This window comes from Saccostrea echinata, unplaced genomic scaffold (assembly GCF_033153115.1).
Source record: "Saccostrea echinata isolate AGI-Se365-2 ecotype Australia unplaced genomic scaffold, CSIRO_AGI_Sech_v1 ptg000012l, whole genome shotgun sequence".
Lineage (NCBI taxonomy): Eukaryota > Metazoa > Mollusca > Bivalvia > Ostreida > Ostreidae > Saccostrea > Saccostrea echinata.
In genome coordinates, this window is record NW_026889761.1 from 4,515,312 (window position 1) to 4,534,508 (window position 19,197).

General features: G+C 32.5%; 1 protein-coding gene across 1 annotated transcript; it reads left to right on the forward strand.

Moving 5' to 3' along the window:
- The first annotated feature begins 2,511 nt into the window (after window positions 1-2,511).
- LOC133185705 (ficolin-2-like) lies at window positions 2,512-12,241 on the forward strand. The gene is made up of 4 exons (XM_061321006.1): window positions 2,512-2,670; window positions 3,044-3,140; window positions 11,261-11,425; window positions 11,979-12,241. The coding sequence occupies exons 1-4, from the start codon at window positions 2,512-2,514 to the stop codon at window positions 12,224-12,226; spliced, it is 669 nt and encodes a 222-aa protein (XP_061176990.1). The 3' UTR covers window positions 12,227-12,241.
- Window positions 12,242-19,197: the final 6,956 nt, after the last annotated feature.

Consider the following 19,197-nt stretch of genomic DNA (forward strand, 5'->3'; position numbering starts at 1 on the left):
CCCCCAAGACAAGTTGCCTCAACACTATTAAAGACGGCTCGCCCCCAATTTAGGACAACTCACCCCACTCAAGACAGCTCGCCCTATTATAGAGACAACTCGCCCCCAATATTTTTTCTTGTGAATTGTAAGGGGAAAAAAATAACTTATTCAATTATGTATATTTTATATGCAAATTTAAATTATTATCAATATTTACGATTGTAATAGCCAGGCTATTTATTTTTTTTTTTATGCATTTACATCATATTTTTGTATAAAAACACAATGTATGCATAAAAGATTTATCATAATATCCATGCTTTCTTTATTTCTATTCTTATGAAATAGAGTGAATAAATGCATTTTGATTTATCATATTTTTTAAATTTATATTTATAAAGGAGCACATTGCCTTAAAGGGTTTTTATCACGTTTCAAAATTTTTTGATATGACAAAGTTTACATGCTATTAAAATCATATATTTAAAAATCATATATTTAAAAATCTTTGCTAGAAAATTAATATTTTTGATGTTTCAGCGATTCAAAGTTTGAATTTCTCAATATGCATATTTTGATCGCCGATGTTACGCGCCATTGCTCTGACGTCATAGGTGTCAATCCTGGTCAAGCGAAGTACTTATTGTGTATACAAAAGGGCTCATTTGTTGTGTCTTTTAAACCTGTTAGAAAATAATTAAGATAATTGAATAATTGACAACTTGTAAGGTATAATTTATGGCTTCATAGTGCACAAAAAAGGTTTTAGGTAGAATTTTTCCCCACATTTCCTGGACTTGGTCGAGAGATAAAAGGGGGACCTTTCTCTGCAAATGCGATGGTGTTTATCTCCATTCAGAACAATCGTTTGTGCCCGATCGATCACGATTTTATTCTTCTGTTCTATAAAATGTTTTAAGGAAAGATACTTTTCAAAAAAAATAATAAATGACAAACACGCATTTTTTAAAAGTCACACAGAATTTAGTAGGAATGTTGTGAACTTCGTAATGGCGTACGCGCCATTGAAGAAGTGTCATTTCTAGTACATGATATGCACTGTTAGAACAGATAGAAGATATACAGGATTTATTTATTTATAATTAATCAAAATAATAATGAAGAGGAATTTAAAATTCCCATATTAATAAATGTTTACGAAGTTAAACTTTAGTAATTCGTTCTATTTAGTTGAAGTCCCGAGTTGTCAACGGCTTCGTCTTCGGTGACCTCTCTCCAATTGTTGGCATATTTTCGGGTTATTTCTCTCTGCTAGACGTTCATACCTAAAAGATTGACCGTCCATAACCAAAGGAATATAGTCTATGTCAAAATTTCAACCGGCCATACTGTGTATTCTATTTATTTAGCGTAAAAATCTATTCAATATATTTTTTTCTTACGATAAGCTTTACGAGTTCTATTGACCATTGACACCTATGACGTTTCAGTACCACGTGACCCCTATCTAATTAGTGGAGATTTTTACTTCGAGGACCCTATATTACGGGCGTTTTATCGTCTAATTACGGCCGTTTTCTACATTATTTCATAATTAAACGATAACAAAATGTTTCAAGAATATAAAAGTGTTTCATTTTTAAGAAATTTAGATACGTGATAAAAACCCTTTAAGTGTTAAAACATCTTAATTATTTAATGACGAAATTAACGTTTAACTTGACGGCTTTAAGAAACTTATGATAATGATTATTACAATTTAAATGAAAACATCAGACAAAAATTTTAATGACACCCCCGAGCTAACAAATAATTTTGACACTTCAAAGTGACGACTAATTAGAACATGCAAGCTCCGAAAATTACGTATATTTAGTTGTTTAAAAAAAATTGGCGTGCCGTATCCAAGCTCCGAAGCAGGTTCAACGTGATGAAGAATTAAAGCATGCAAGCTCTGAAAATTACATATGTTTAGTTTTATTTGTGATGAAAATGTAAACAAATGTGTGAATTTAGTAAAGATGTATCAAAAAAGTGCCAGTACCGACAATAGATATTAGTGTTTAAATTATTTGTGTTGTGTTTTATTTTCAATAAAATTTCGAAATTTTATTTTCAGTTGTTTGTTTTATCTTTCTAGGAACATTTTTAAATTCAAAATATCTATATAATATATTTAATATTTGTTGGTTTCTTAAACTGGGGTCGAGTTGTCTTAAATGGGGGCGAGCTGTCCTGAATTGGGGGCGAGTTGTCCTGAATAAGAGGCGAGTTGTCTTGGGGGCGACCTGTCTTGGGGGCGAGTTGTCCAGGATTCCTACACATAGACTTGGTGCAATTGGTAAAATTGGTGCAACTGATCGGATAATAATTAAAAATTTGTAATTTCCCATGGTGGAGTACTTTTATTTTATGACACCTTCAAAATGCTACCATGATTAAAAATATCGGACCATTGATTTATTAAGTACAAAATATGATCGTTATAAATTGAATACCTAAAATACTCAGGCTTCTTTTTATTCAAATGATAGTGAAATATATGTATATCTGAAATATAAACCTAGTATGTTATATCACTCAGACTGTACAGAGAATAGTGATTGCTGGGACATTTTACGGAAATATCCGAGTCTACAGGGAGCAGATGGAGTTTATCCATTAACTATAGCCTCCAAGACAAAGTTTGTGTACTGTGACATGACAACAGAAGGGGGCGGTTGGACGGTAAGATAAAAATGTCACATGTTTTACAAAGACTAAATCGTATTTCTTTAGAGCTGCAAAAAGATTTCATTTTCAAACGCGTTCACCGGATTGTTAGTGAATTTTGAAATAATTATAACCTGCAAAACATTTCCTGTACTGTGACAAGGTTAGGGTAACTCAAACCCTAACCCTGAATATGATAACAGAAGGGGGAGGGTGGACGGTAAGATAAACCAGTCATGTGATTTACAAGGATAAGGAAAAGTTAGTTCTTTAAATTGTAGAGATCTCCATGTTTTTCCATTGTATTTATTAAGATTACACATATCTTTTTATTCAACCTACGTCACGTCAAATCAAATCTAAGACACAACCATCTTAAATGTTTTAGACCATACAAAGAAGACAGGACGGGACTACAGACTTTTATCGGACGTGGTCAGAATATAAACAAGGATTTGGGGATCCTTCTAAAAACTACTGGATTGGTAAGATTAGTTTATGTAACATTTAAATTAATATATTTTACGGTGTGACGGTTGGGGCGAGCGCAATTGTACCATCAAAAACCTATACACAGCTTACACTTGTAACGTTGATGGATCTTCAAACTTCAAACCGCACGAGACACAGTCTAGACTGTGACGTCACATGACGTCGGAATTTACGGAGATAGCCGAACGTCTGGTTGAAAAAGAATACAGTTCTTGTGCAAAATTGAATGAAATACGTTGTGGAGTAAATGCAATTGTTTTTTGTTTCTTTTAAGCTCTCTGCAAAGAAATAAAAGTAAAAGTATCTCTTGGAAAGGAACAATTATCCTTGGTCTTTTGTGTGTTTTATAATAATTTCTAATGGAACCCTGGCAGCGAAGGAATTCTGGGAAGGTTGCACAAGAAAATATGCCTGACGTATGTACAGATTTCATTCCGAATTTCCTCTGTTCTTACACGTTAGTCTATTGAGTTCGCTTCGCGAGCAGCTTTATCTCTTTAAATGTGTGGGTAAAATGCCATATAATCATATATACGCGGGTTGCCCGGTAAAATCGTGGACAAGTTGTTTATAGTGAAAAATAATCGGCACTGCGGTAAAACATTTTCACTATTCTTAAGTACATTTTTCATCAATATACATAGCAAATTTAATTTCAAATAGATATATGCTCAAATAAATAAAATATGAGATTTTATGATTTGTTCGGTATCACTTTACGACGCACGGGTGATAACGTCAAAGGTCTAAGCAGCGTCACGTTTCCTTTTTGCTTAAAAAAATTGGATAAACCCCACTAAAATTTGGAAATTTCTCTGAGGCACATATACTAATTGATTGATTAATTACTGCTTAACACCGAGTAAGCAATGTCTCAGCCATACTTCGGCGGAATGCACCTAGAGTTCACCTTTATTCCTCCATAAACAGTCCAGTTATGGACAGTACTCTCACTATTATTTAAGTACTGAAATAGGCATTCTTATATCGACGATGTGCAGTGATACATGTAACGTCTTTTGCTTTTGACAGTAGCTATTTTGTCTGTATGTCTTGTTCTACCCGGGGACTCCAAAAGCCGCTTAGAAAACTCTCATTTCACTTGTATACTCAAGATCTATTGATATTTCAAAAATATTTTTTCCTTATGTAATCATTTAAAGTCTTAAAGTCGTCGTTAGTTTTTAATCACACTGAACTGCTCATCAAACGTCTCCATTTTTCGCGTGTTGTGTATACCACTTTCCCATTTTTAATGCTCAGGAAACTGCCAGAATTAATTAAATGTCTTGAAATGAAGACATAATAAATTATGAGTTTTAAATGCGACTATTTTCACCCCAACCCTATCTATTTCATACTTTCATTTTTAAATAATACTCGCGTATTCTCTAATGAAACCCTTATTTTTTTGATTTTGTGCCGTAGGACCATACCCTCTCACATCAAACAAGCCACACAACGGCCCAGTCTTGTATTCCACCATATTTCAAGTTAAAGACTACACCTTGTATTTCCTACAAATATGCATCTAAACTTTTTAATTACAAAAAACACTTTACAGGGCATGGATATCGAATATCTGAAACATAATCCTCAATCGTGTTCATGTTCTTCTTCACCCTATAACTATAGTTCTGCTGGACACGTTATTACTGGTGACGTAAATATAGTTAATAATGAGGACCTTAGATCACTAGTTTTAAAAGGTCCTAAATATAGAGAACCCCGATCCTTCAACTGGCGTCGGAATTTCATAAATATTAAGGATTCTGTAGAGGATTACGCCAGGCGATGGGCCAGACATGGAAAAGAAGACCTTGACACTTTGTTAGAATGGATTAAATGTATCAGATGTATGTTAAAATCGCGCATTAAAAAATTGAGGGGCAATATGAGAACCATCTATCCTTCTGTATTCAATAATGCAGAAGTGAAAAAAGTATTAGATAGATTACACGATCAGTACGTACTGGTCCTGCTGACAAAGCAGGTAACAACATTGTCTTTGTTTGCAAGGCTCATTATATTAAATGTATTTCAGAGGAACTTGGATTTAATTCTACAAGTGGTAATCTAACTTATACTCATAGTTCCCTTTCTAAGGAAGAAATTCTTCAAAATCATATGTCAGTTTTGAATATTTTTAATATTGCAAACAACCAAAATGAATTTGAATTACCATATCTATATTGGATTCCGAAACTTCATAAAAATCCTTACAAACAACGATACATAGCGGGTTCCAGTAAATGTTCAACCAAGCCTCTTTCTTTACTCCTCACTAAGATATTAACAGTAGTGAAGGAGAAACTTCAAGAGTACTGTGCAACAATATATTCAAGAAGTGGTGTAAATCAGATGTGGATACTTAAAAATTCCAAGGAACTTTTGGAAAATTTGAAATCACAAGAATTTACCAAAATCAACAGCTTAAAAACTTACGACTTTTCAACACTTTATACAACCATTCCCCACGATAAATTGACGTCCAGACTTTTTGACATCATAGACAGTTGCATAAAAAATGGAACTCGTAAATATACTTACCTTGTCATTGGTTATTTGCAAAATTATTTTGTTAAAAAACATTGTGATTGTGCACACAAGCTAAGTACACTGAAGTTGATATTAAAAAGGTGCTTGAGTTTCTTATTGACAATATCTATGTGGTTTTTGGAGATCAGGTCTTCCAACAATCTGTTGGAATTCCTATGGGTTCTAATTGCGCCCCCTTATTAGCAGACCAATTTTTGTATTAATATGAAGCAGAATTTATTCAAAAACTTCTACATGAGAGGAAGAAAGCACCACTTGCTGTGGCCTTCAACACGACATTTCGTTATATCATCGACGTATTATCAATAAACAATAGTTACTTTCATTCATATGTCGACTCGATGTATCCCAGTGAGCTTGAAAAAAAGGATACCACAGATTCTGACACATCTGTTTCATATTTAGATATTTTACTAGAAAAAGACGTAAATAGTAACCTAACAAAAAAGCTTTATGATAAACGTGATGACTTCAACTTTTCAATCGTCAACTTCCCTTACTTATGTAGCAATACCCTTATCACCTGCATATTGGGTTTTACGTCTCTCAGTTGATTTGATACACAAGGGCGTGCTCTATGTTTGAACAATTTCTAAAACGAGGCAAACAATTGACAAATTTATGAAACAAGGATATCAACAGTCTCGTTTGAAGTCATCATTTCGCATGTTTTACGGTCGATACAATGACCTTGTCAGCATATACAAGCTGTCATTAAGTCAAATCCTCCATGGCACCTGATCCCACCTCTGATGTTTGGAGGTCCGTGTTTGCTCTGCTCCTATTTTGTATTGTATAATGGACTTTTGAGCTTGAATACTGTTCGTTATCTCCATATATTTCATGCTGACTGATATTTTTTCATAATAATTGTTAGACAATTATTTACACACTGAATTGTCTACGGATTTTCCCGTTTTTCTTCCCGATCATGACAAGGAGCACACGGCTGGTATGACCGGTCGGCAGGGGATGCTCACTCCTCCATGGCACCCGATCCCACCTCTAAATTTTGAGGTCCGTGTTTGCTCTGCTCCAAATTTGTATCATTTCATTGGACTTTTGAGATTGAATACTGTTCGTTATCTTCATATCTGATCTGATACAGTTTACTTTCATAAATGCAACAAGAGCACAATCTAATTAAAATCGGACTTCTTAGATCCGCTCCGTGTACGTTTGGCGCAGAGTATACGGCTCGGATCTAAGAAGTCTAATTTTAATTAGATTACATTAATTCGGAATAAATTCTATAGTAACATGGAATTACATTGAAGTGCTTGATAAAGATGCCATTATTTATTAAATGTTTATATTCAGCATAAAAAAGATTCTTTTTTCATTTATGCAAAAACACTGCATTTAGAATTAATTTACGAAATTAACTTGTTTGAAACATGCAATTACAGTGAAGTGTTGAATGTAGATGTCATACTTTATATAAAACTCAAATGAAACATTTTATTACGGTACTGAAAGCAAAATGTAATTTAAATAAATTAATTTATAATGCATTTCATTTATTGTGAAGAATCATTTTCCACAATGCATATATATTGCAAAAAATTACATTGAATTAGCGTTAAATAACCCTTACTTTTTTGACCTTGAAAAATAAGGTGCTCATTACGCTTTGTTTCAAATTTAAATTTTCCTCACTTTTTCAACGTTGAAGTATAGTTGCTCAACGTTAAAACTTTAATTCCACCTACTTTCAACGTTGAAACGACGTCGCGTGCCTGATGGGTAAGTACGAGGATGTCCGATATAAGGTGAACTCACCCTACATGTGATTGGTATTTGACCATTGTTCCATCAATATTTTAAAATGAATGACTTTAAAATTGCTCCATCAAATTCAAAAATTTCAATTGTTATGAATCAGTTCACGTTCCGTGTTGTAATGAAATTGAAATGAAATATATGGAGATAACGAACAGTATTCAAGCTCAAAAGACTATTAATCAATACAAAATAGGAGCAGAGCAAACACGGACCTCCAAACATCAGAGGTGGGATCAGGTGCCATGGAGGAGTGATCATCTCCTGCCGACCGGTCACACCCGCCGTGTGCTCCTTGTCATGATCGGGAAATAACGGAAAAATCCGTCGACAATTCAGTGTGTAAATAATGGCCTAACAATTAGTGTGAAAAACGTCAGTCAGCATTTGACTCAATGATATCAATGATAAATTGTATTTGCTGACAAGGTCATTGTATCGACCATAGAACTTACGAAATGATGACTTTAAACGAGACAGCTGATATTCTTGTTTCATCAACTTATTTGTCAATAATTTACCTCGTTTTAGAAATTGTACATACGTAGAGCATGCTCTTGCGTATCGAATCAACTGAGAGATATATACCCCGTATGCAGGTGATGAAGGTATATTGCTGCATAAGTAAGGGAAGTTGACGATTGAAAAGTTAGTCATCACGTTTATCATAAAGCTTGGTTGTTGGATTTCCATTAACGTCTTTTTCAAGTAAAATATCCAAATATGAAACAGATGTGTCAGACTCTGTGGTATCTTTTATCTCAAGTTCACAAGGATATATCGAATCGACATAAGAATGGAAATAGCCATTGTTAATTGACAATACGTCGTCGATATATCTAAATGTCGAGTTGAAGGCCACAGCAAGTGTTTTCTTCTTTTCACGTACAAGATTTTGGACAAATTCTGCTTCATATGAATACAAAAAAAGGTCTGCTAATAACGGGGCGCAAATGGTACCCATGGGAATTCCAATAGATTGTTGGAAGACCTGGTCTCCAAAAACCACATAGATATTGTCAATCAGAAACTCAAGCATCTTTTTAATGTCAACTTCAGAGTACTTGTGTGAACAATCAAAATGTTTTTAACAAACTAATTTTGCAAATAACCAATGACAAGGTAAGTATATTTACGAGTTCCATTTTTATTGAAAAAGCAGCTGTCAATGATATCAAAAAGCCTGGACTTTAATTTATCGTGGGGAACGGTTGTGTACTAAGTTGAAAAGTCGTAAGTTTTTAAGCTGTTGATTTTGGTAAAATCTTGTGATTTCAAATTTTCCAAAAGTTCCTTGGAATTTTTAAGTATCCACATCTGATTTACACCACTTCTCGAATATATTGTTGCACAGTACTCTTGAAGTTTCTCCTTCACCACTGTTAATATCTTAGTGAGGAGTAAAGATAGAGGCTTGGTTGAACATTTACTGGAACCCGCTATGTATCTTTGTTTGTAAGGAAACAATATAAGCTTCATTTTTAAAACGAACTATTTAATTTCAGAATTCTTTTTTAGATATAGGATTTCCCTTTTAAACTCATTCATACATCTCTAAATGCTCTTGAAATTCACACAATAAATTATCTTTCTATTTCCTTTTTTTCTTTTATTGTAACGATATGAAAACAATTGCTCAAAAAGAGACTCCAAATCTTAGAAGTTGTGTTTTCAAATCTGACGCAGCCTTCTTTAAATCTTGCTAGCTCAGGAATTTGAAACACTTAAACTGTTGTTAAACTGATATAAAGCCTGAATCAACATTTTATCCATATTGTCGTTGATAAACTGTTGATAAACAAGTTTTACAATTTAAGTCTTTTAATAATATGAACACTCTGTTCTGTCTATGAACAACAAAGTCCACCTATAAAGCATGCGCATATCTAAAGCGGGGTTGGGTTGAGGAGTCTCTACAACCCTTGTGTTTATTATGAGTTATTGAATTTATGTAAATTAATTTTTTTTAAAAAACAAATGACCTTGAACAAGTTATTTACGTTATTTATTTTTTTTTTGGCCAGTCAAAAAATATTTGAGTGGGTGTGGACCTTCCCCCATTCCTGGAAAAAACATCCTGGATCCACCAATATCTAGTCTTTTCGTACCTTAACAAATATAATTATCCTCTGCTTTGGGTTTGGGGGGTTAGGGTGTGGTCGGGAGAGATATCATGAATAAAACTTTTTTATCGATAGAATAGAACAGAATTAAGGAAATGTCACTTCTTTGAAAGTACGTATTCCCCTTAACTAGAGTGTTCCAAGGAATGCATGTGTCGCCTGCTTTATAGCATCATTAAATATTATAAACATCATAGGGTGATCAACTATTTATTTGCTACTACAATGTAACATCAATATTATAGCAGAGAAAGAAAATCCAGAAATAGTAAATCCGAAAGAATAGCACTTATCATATAAAATCTGACTATCAAATAGAAATATGATTCCCCAACCCTCAAAGCTTAAAAGAATAATGATATTGAAATAATGAAAAAATAATTTATTTTTTTTCATTTAATAAGTAGGCCTACGTGTTTAATCCAATTATCCTCAAAAAGAGATTTCAGTCTTTCTTCAGTCTACAACGATCCTTTTAGTATACCGAATCAGATGCATTTTCAGGTTATTTAAATTAAAATATTTGAATGCTAATTATCAAAACACTACCGTTCAAAATTAAAAACTCAAGTTTAATCAACCGTCCATAGTATTATTGCAAAGTAGGTCAAAGGTCAAGGTAAAGTGGAGGTAACGCTGGTGTTTTCTATGACGATTTATGGCAAACAATGCACATGGTTAATAGTATAGACTTAACTCTTAAATATCAAAGGTGTGCTGTATATCAACACAAAGAACTATTTTGAAAAAGTACGTCAAAAGTCAAGTTCAGCTGGGCAAGTTCAGTAACTATAGTATTTTACACAAACCAAAGTGTCGAGGAAAATACCAAGTACATACCTCTTACAGATCTCAAGATATAGGGTGTGACAGAGGGACAGACAGACAGACAGACGGACGCCGGGTAATGTAATCCCCAAGTGTCGCTCTGTTCTGCAGGTGACGTATAAAGCATAAAAATGTTTTGGAGATTTTTTTTTTTCGAATGAAAGGTTTTCCCACACGATAAACAAAAGACTTTTTGAATTGAATAATACTGTAAAATCACTTATTTTTCGAGGGTTTAAATTTTCTGAGTTTGATGAAAACGTATTGATTCGTGATTGAAGAAGTGATAAAACAAGATACTGGGGTTTGAAATTTTAACATTTTGAGAAAAACACTAATTTGTTGGTGTCTTCAAACCAGGAAAACAGGGATAATTAACCTCACGAAAATTACTGATCCATAATGTTTTTTGTCTAAGCAAGAGATATATGAATAGATTTTAAAATGAAATTCTTTGTCATGATTAGAGAAGTACTGGAATACTATTACCTACATGAAAGCATTCCTTTCAACAAGTTAATTCGGAATTTGATTGCGGCATAATATTTCTTGCCTCTGATACAAACTACTAAATAGTTAAGAACAAATATGTGCAACGGAATATAATTTGTTGATATTGTACCTGTATTAAATATAGAAGTGTTCCATGTAAGAAAAATTTTTCAAATTTTACAATTTAAAAAGATGAGATCTTTCGATGACTAAAATCTTTTTTTTTCAAATTTAATTAAATTTATATTAATTTTACATAATCAGATAAAACGGCTACACTTAACAATTAAATATAAGAGTGTGCTGATGTATTTTTTTTTTAAAAAAAGGAAATGATGCAATCTACGAGTTGACAAGAAACAAGGACCAGGAACTCCGGGTTGAGCTACAAAGATTTAATGGTGACAAAGCATACGCTAAGTACTCCACATTTTATGTTGGGGACGAAGGCAGTAAATACATACTCACTGTGTCGGGGTATTCAGGAACGGCAGGTATAGGCCTTTATATGATTTTACACACCTCACTGTTCCATGATGTTAAAGGTATCTGATCACAATTGCCGAGTTAAGGTTTCAATGATAGGAAACATACACTAAAACATTTTTAATATGTATGTTTTATATGCTTATCATTATTAAAAATGAAATAAAAATTAATTGACAAATCTAAACCTAAGATTATATCAAGCCTTTAGGATTATTTTGTATATTTGAAATTAAAGGAAACGCGATATTGCCTAAAAACACAGTAAATGATTAACAATTTCATTACAGAAGTAGGCTTTTTATACATATTTTATTTGTACTTTCCAAATATTTTGATTCGAATCGTATTCATAAATATATATGAAAAGTACGTAATAAATATAATTTCTATATTTAAACATTTGTATGTATAAATTAAATAATGAATGTTTTATTACCTAGGATAACGTTAATATAGATATACAGTACACGACAGTCTAATTCATGATGTTTTTTTTACTGTGATATTAATTGTTCTTGATAAGCAATGAATTTTAATGTTATCAATACCCTTTAACAGGTGATAGTATGGCTGATAACAATGGTATGAAATTTAGCACCAAAAATCAGGACAATGACCAGTATGGTAGTGGTGCCTGTGCTACCTCATATCACGGAGCCTGGTGGTACAACACCTGTACCCTCTCAAACCTTAACGGAGAATATATATATTCAGCTGTGTCTCGCCATAGTCGCCCGACTTGGTATAAATGGAAAGATAGATGGGAAGCATTAAAACAGTCTTTAATGATGATAAGGCACAGTTAACTAGAATTAATATGTGTTAATTCTTGCCATGTAATGATTTTAATATGATTTTTTTTACTTGTATCACAAAGAAATAGTGTTTAACATTTTACATCATTAAATTATCTCCGTATAAATTTATACTCTTTATCTTGTAATGGATAGCTACATTTCTGATCCTTATAATTATTATTTAGAACTACATTTGTGACAGTAGTATGTTTTCTATACATAGAACCAATTAGATATTCCTTGTTGTAAATAAATGTTTCAAATACAAGCAGGCATTATGAATTCATGTATAGAAAACAAACATTAATGCTTATAAAAAGTAACATTGAGCAGAACCAGATACAAACACGTGTTCTATTTTTACTTTCGTTGTTTAGCATATAAAATCAGGAAATGAAATACATGTACCAAAATACCAGTTCCTAGTTATAATCGTTGCGTTTGACGCAATAAATGTCACTCTCTGTGTGAAGTACATTACATGATGTATTCTGCAAAGTAAATTACATACGCGTGGAAGGCTAGAATTACGTAAACTGAAAATGAGTTAAAGGTAGTTTTGCAGTTGATGAATAAGATTTTCAATTGTTAACTTTTGAAAATGGCCTTTTATAGCAAAATGTGTTGCGTGTAAGGAAAAAAAAATCTAAACAAAAGATACATTGTGTTTTAGAAAGCTGTCATAATTCATTTATATGGCACGCAGATTGCTTCAAAATTATTTTCTGCACAACGATCACGATTTTATACACGAGCTTGATGATAAATATACACGAGTAAAATGAAAATGCACGTATCGGAAAAAATTGCACAGAAATTGTTTGAAAGATTTTAACACAATCATAACGAAAAATACACGAATCCGAAATTTTTTACACGATTAATGGGTATAAAATGCAGAAACGTAAAACAAAAACTGCACGAGCAGAGGAAACTAAAAATTACACAAATAATTTTACTGCGCACACAGCTGCGCATATCATAATTATGCACATAGAATATTCATTGTGTTCTTGGTTTTCTGTACTCTTTATCTCTTCTTAAATGCTGGATGTAATCGAGAGAAAATGGCGTTGACGATGATATGCATGTTTGTTTGCTTCTTTATTTCTTTGCTAAAACTCGATCCGATTTCTAGCTAATGCAAATCAAACGAATGAAGTGTTTTCTTGTGAACTGTGTGAAAAAAATTAAAAGTTGTTCGGATATATTACATTTTTCTTATATTGACCGAGATCCTAGCCAAAATATGGAGGTATAATATGATGCCGGACATAAATTGTGACAAGAAAGGAATCGCATGGTTGTGTTATAATGCGGGGGGAAAAGTACCATTGCATATGATGCACTCGACTCTGAACAAAAAGTAATACACAGCAAACTCTAAATTCCTAACGATAAACAGATCTTGCTTTTAAAAAATGGTAGAATTATTAATTTATTTTTTTTTCCCAAAATATACGCTCTATATGGCCTTTTAAAATTATCTAACGTATAGATAAACTTTAACGGAAATTACTTGTATAAAATAAAATTAACACATGCATAATAAAACGATTAATAAAGTGGATTCTTCATGAAAATGATGGCAGACTTATTGCTGATTATAATCATTAAATTGTAGAATTTATTTCGGTACTTCTCATTTGTACTAATTATGATTTCATTTGAGCAGATTTTTTTTTTCATTTGGGAATAGGAAATTATTCAGTATGCTGGATATATTTTTTATTTTCAAAAAGATTAAAAAGTGGGGATTACCTGACCTTAGATATACACAGTATGTTTTTAAAGTCAAATATAAAAAATATTTCTAATTATACATGTATCTTTACTTATAAAATATGAAGATATCAATTTTAGTTAGATATCTGTAGCCTACACTGTTATGAATTCCTTCCATGATATCGCATATTTTCAGTCAAAAACTGCTCATTAAAAAACAAGATATTCCTAAGGGTAAGTCTTACCCTCATTCGTAATGGCGATTACTTGATAAATGTTTACACTTTTAATAAAAAGGGCCAGATAAAGGAAAAATATATACTCTATGTGCTTTATTTACATCCGGTTTTGTGTTTTGTTACTTAAAATTTGTCCAAATGAAATAACAAAACTCTAATCAAATGATCCTGGCACCGGTAAAACTAATGACATTAGTGGCGGATCGGGTTCGTGGATTGATTGAGTCGCAACATCTGAATCTATGTATTTATCAAAGTTTCAAATCGTTGGAGCAAAATGACACATCAGAAATTTTAAAACAGTGAATTACTAAATACATCTGCATACAATGTTATAAACAAGAAAATGGGAATGGATATTATAATGAATACAAAGAACATAGAACGTGTTTTATCGCTCTTGAAAATGCAAATAAATCATGTTCTTCATGGAGCTCGAGGTTTGACAAAGATTTTCCAAGATAACAAATTTATTTACATTTCAAATTTGTATGCATGATATTTTAATTATTATCCGAACACTTGTTTTTTTGTAATAACACTTTTTTACCCAAATATATAGTCATTATAAAAAGAACATGACTGTATAATTATAAAATGAAAATAATCTTCAATAACATTCAAGGAACATATTTGATAAAGCTCCACTTTTTAATAGATTATTTATGTGCATATCAAACATTTTTGAAAAATCAGATTATGAGTTAAAAAGACTAATCAATGCAATATGAATTTTGTACGTATATATGTACAAGTAATTAAAAAGTTGCTTTATAGCAATATTGTACATGTGTATCAATGGCATCAATCAGGTCTTGTTTTACTTTGAGCATGACTACGAATAAATATAAGAAAACATATGATGAATATAAACTTCAAGAAATTTTTGTTTAATTACCGTGTGCAAATTTATTATTGTCAAAATCTGCATTGAAAATAAATATGCATGTGTAGCCAAGTCCCAGCTCATTAAGTTCATCTTGTACATCTTCTTGAATTTGGTCTTACAATATCGTTACAAATCAGTTGAATTGCAATCCTGATTTCGATAGACTATTATATGTACCCTTAAATTCTTAGAAAATATTACAGGCACGTAGCATCAGTAGGGGCCTGCCCCCCCCCCCCCCCCCCCCCCTACTTTTTTCCGAACATAACCTACTTCTATTGTAAATGTCCACTGAAAAAGCTGCCCCCCCCCCTGTTGTAGGAAAGTTTAAATCAAAGTAATTTGGTATTATAATGTGTTTCGAGAACAAAGTGGAAGGTGCCCCCCCCCCCCCCCCCCCCCACGAAATAGGATTTTCGAGTTTGGACACTTTACCTTTTTTGTTGCTTGTCAAGGTTTTTTTCAGGTAGGTTGTCAAAAAAAAAAAAAATCTGGCTGCCCCCCCCCCCCTTTCAAAAACGATACTACGTGCCTGTATTTTATAATTTTAAATTTCTTCACTCCTTTATATGCATTTTAACTATTCAAAATAGGCTACCGCCGGTACATTAAAAACAACATAAAATTAAGCTTCAATTCACATAAGTAAAACGACGTATAATTTTTCTACAGTTTCATGGAGTTTTATGAAATTATCACACGTTGCTCAAAAGTTAAGACTACATGTACTACTTTGTTACATACATAATTTTTTATCAAAAAGTGAGATATGCGTTTCAATATTAAAATTTCAGTTACGCAGTTATTTGCCCGATTTTCTTTACTGTTGAATTCCGAAAAGTTTTCGGTCAAATTCCACAACTCAGATGATCGCAACATTGCTTCAAAATCTTTGTATGAATTGCCAGGTATTATTGGTGTATGAAATAGCTATAAATCGATTAGCGTACAGGTGTCTTTCGTTCCAGAACCAACAGGGAGGGATCTCTGTATGAAAAGGTCACGCATGCACATCCTTGATTATTACCAAAAGTACACTCGGTGGGTGGTGGAGGAGAAGAGTTTGATTTGTTGTTAACTCTCCTGTATTATATCACATGTTATTTTTATTTATTTTAATTTAGGCCTATATGTCATTGTTTTAAACTTTCAAAAGAATTTGCTATTAAGAGGAATGACCTACTCAAAAAAATCCAACAATTAAACACACAACGGTAATATGCACACACCCCTTTTTTTACGTTATCTATACATGTATTCTTTGTAGAATGTTTTTTATTCGGGAGTGTTCATATACTACAAGTTTAAGATTGTGTACCTGTCAATTTATCTACATGTATAATATACGTTGTACATATTCTTAAGAGTCTAGCGGAATTTTAAAAGAATCGTTTTTAAAAAGATTACTAACACGTTACTCGTATTTATAGTGTGTTTCAAGCATCCAAGCCACATGCATTGACCTGTTCTCTAATGAATATTAATGAAACGTGCGCAATGAGGATGCGTTCCATATTATGTCGATGTTGTATTCTCACTCGTGCAGTTTTCGTTTTTACGTTTGTGTAATTTCTCACTATATCGTGTAAATATTTTGTTGATTGTGCAGTTTTTCTATAGTTTGTGTAAATTTCAATAACTTCGTGTATATTTTCCTCACTTTGTGTAAGTTTTTACTTACTCGTGTAATTTTTGTTTAAGGTCGCGCAGAAAATAATTTTGAAGCAATCGGTGTGCCATACATTTAAGCATAACTTCATTAGTATATTTCTGCTAAATGATATATATATATATTACAAAATATTACACAATTAAAATCTATAGCCTTTCTTAGCCTTATAGCCTTAGTACGTTTGAAGAATTATATTTAAGTGACGAACATTGTAGTTACAGGATACATCTGAATGGAAATTTATTTCAAGAGGCAAATATATCCCCCTCCCTTGTGAGTAAAAACTTGACCCAAAATTATATTATATGCCTTCATTCTTTGTTTTGTATGTTACAGGACATACAAATGTGTAAACCTTCCTTTATGGACTTTTTATAACAGTTATTTGATCTGATTTAAATTTGATCCTCTATCTAATAATTAAAAAAAATACATATATTATTAAAAATCCTCACTACTTTAGCTTACATTTAATATCCTTCATTGCTTAGGAATCTCTAGAAAATTCAATTGATATTGTATCAATTATCACAATGATGATTATAAACACATCTTTTATACAGAATTCTGCAGGTGAATGACTGTAAAATCTTTGAATTCATGGGTAGAAGCAATTATTGTGGATTCCTTCAAGTGTACAAATTCTTGGAGATGTCACTCGCGCGCAAATGTCCAAACGAAAAATAAAATAAAATAATCTATGCGAGGTATCAAATTATTTGTTAAGAATTTCATTCCATGATAAGGAATGTCCATTTAATTCAGGAAACCCCCTACCAATGCACCAATCATTATGATTTGACAGTCATAATACCTAAAACTAATAATGAAACCTAATAAGGAACTCACAATCTTAGATTTTTAATCAAAATACTTGTAGATGGATTTTACATAATTTTTTGACCATGGGTTTTAGTATGTATCCCATTGAGCTTTAATTGTCAATAGACATGTCGCAAAGCATTAGTTTTCAATAGACATGTCATAAAGCATTATCAGTAGACATTATACAATTAATTACCCCTTATGAGGTCAACATGGTGAAATAAGGACCCGAGACCTGGACCACGAGGTGACCTGACCTGACCGAGGCCGCGTAGCGGCCGAGGTCAGGTCAGCGAGTGGGCCAGGTCGAGGGTCCTTATTTCACCATGTTGATCTCATAAGGGGTAATCAATTGTTTTATTATACCGATATAAGTTAAGGCAATTTTTGTAAGCTTAATTACTAAAATAATCAATTGTGTATTAGACATACGAACTGTTATTATCAGTGTTCCATCGGGATCGGGATTCGCTAGTGAAGTTGTTTACTTTTCGCCTGCAAATTTTGTAAGTTTTTGCACCGCCGATTTATCAAAACACTCTGTGATTGTCAGTAGCATGCATTTTTATAAATTCACAAATACCATTCCCGAGTACAATGACAATCTGGTGCAGACTTTTAATGTACAAGAGAGCCGCGTCTGCATTCGTTGAATTTGACATTGTAACGAAAACTTGTTTCAATGAAAACGATAAATGTTATTACGCATATAAAGGCCAATCGTGTTCCGTATCCTAAAAATACTACACATATTTTTATAACGGCATTTTTTTTAATGTACAATCATGACTGTATGCATATTTTTTTTTATTTGAATGGAATTTGGATTAACAGGTCATTTTTAGCGGTCATTATTTTTATTGACCGGTCATTATACCCCACGTGCAATGATTCCTAGGCCATTATTGCTGTAAACGGTACTTTTTGGAGTCATTATTGAGTTTAAAAGCATCCTAACAAGCCAATCAAATTTGAGTATTCTTAATAGAGGTATAATAAAAGGTATTTATTTTTTATAAACAGAATCTTTTTGAGCCAAATTACTGATCGTTGTCTTCAAATTTCAAATGGTCTCTAAATAGAAGTGACAAGCACACTAAATAATCAAACTTTACTGAGTATTGAGCAAAAGTAATGAAAATACAAAAAATAGTATGCTTTAATGTTGATCATGGAATTAAAGGAGGGTAATCCCATCAGAAACCCAAAGAAAGAAAACGTTCCTTTATTGAAAGAAAAGATACTTATTGTCACGTTTACAAGCAAACCTAAGTTAATGTTTGTCTTAAGCTTGTTTAGACACAGGGCAAAGATGCTAAAGACTTGTTATACGCCACTTCTGTGAAGTTTTCATTTCATTCATTTAAGGGAATCAGCTTTACTGTTTCTATAATATATGTATATGCCTTCATCATCGTCATCATCACCAAATCGGTCGTGGGCTTAAGCATCTTATTTATGAAAAAGGGGGATTCCTAATTTTTTGTATCTTTAAACATTAGCCTAACTTTTATATATGTAGATAAGGTAACAGTTACTTAAAGATAGTAAATTAAAAGTTTGGAATTTTGGTTTAACGGATCTTGCCGGATTTATTATTATTATTAATAACATGCCTTCGCATTTTACA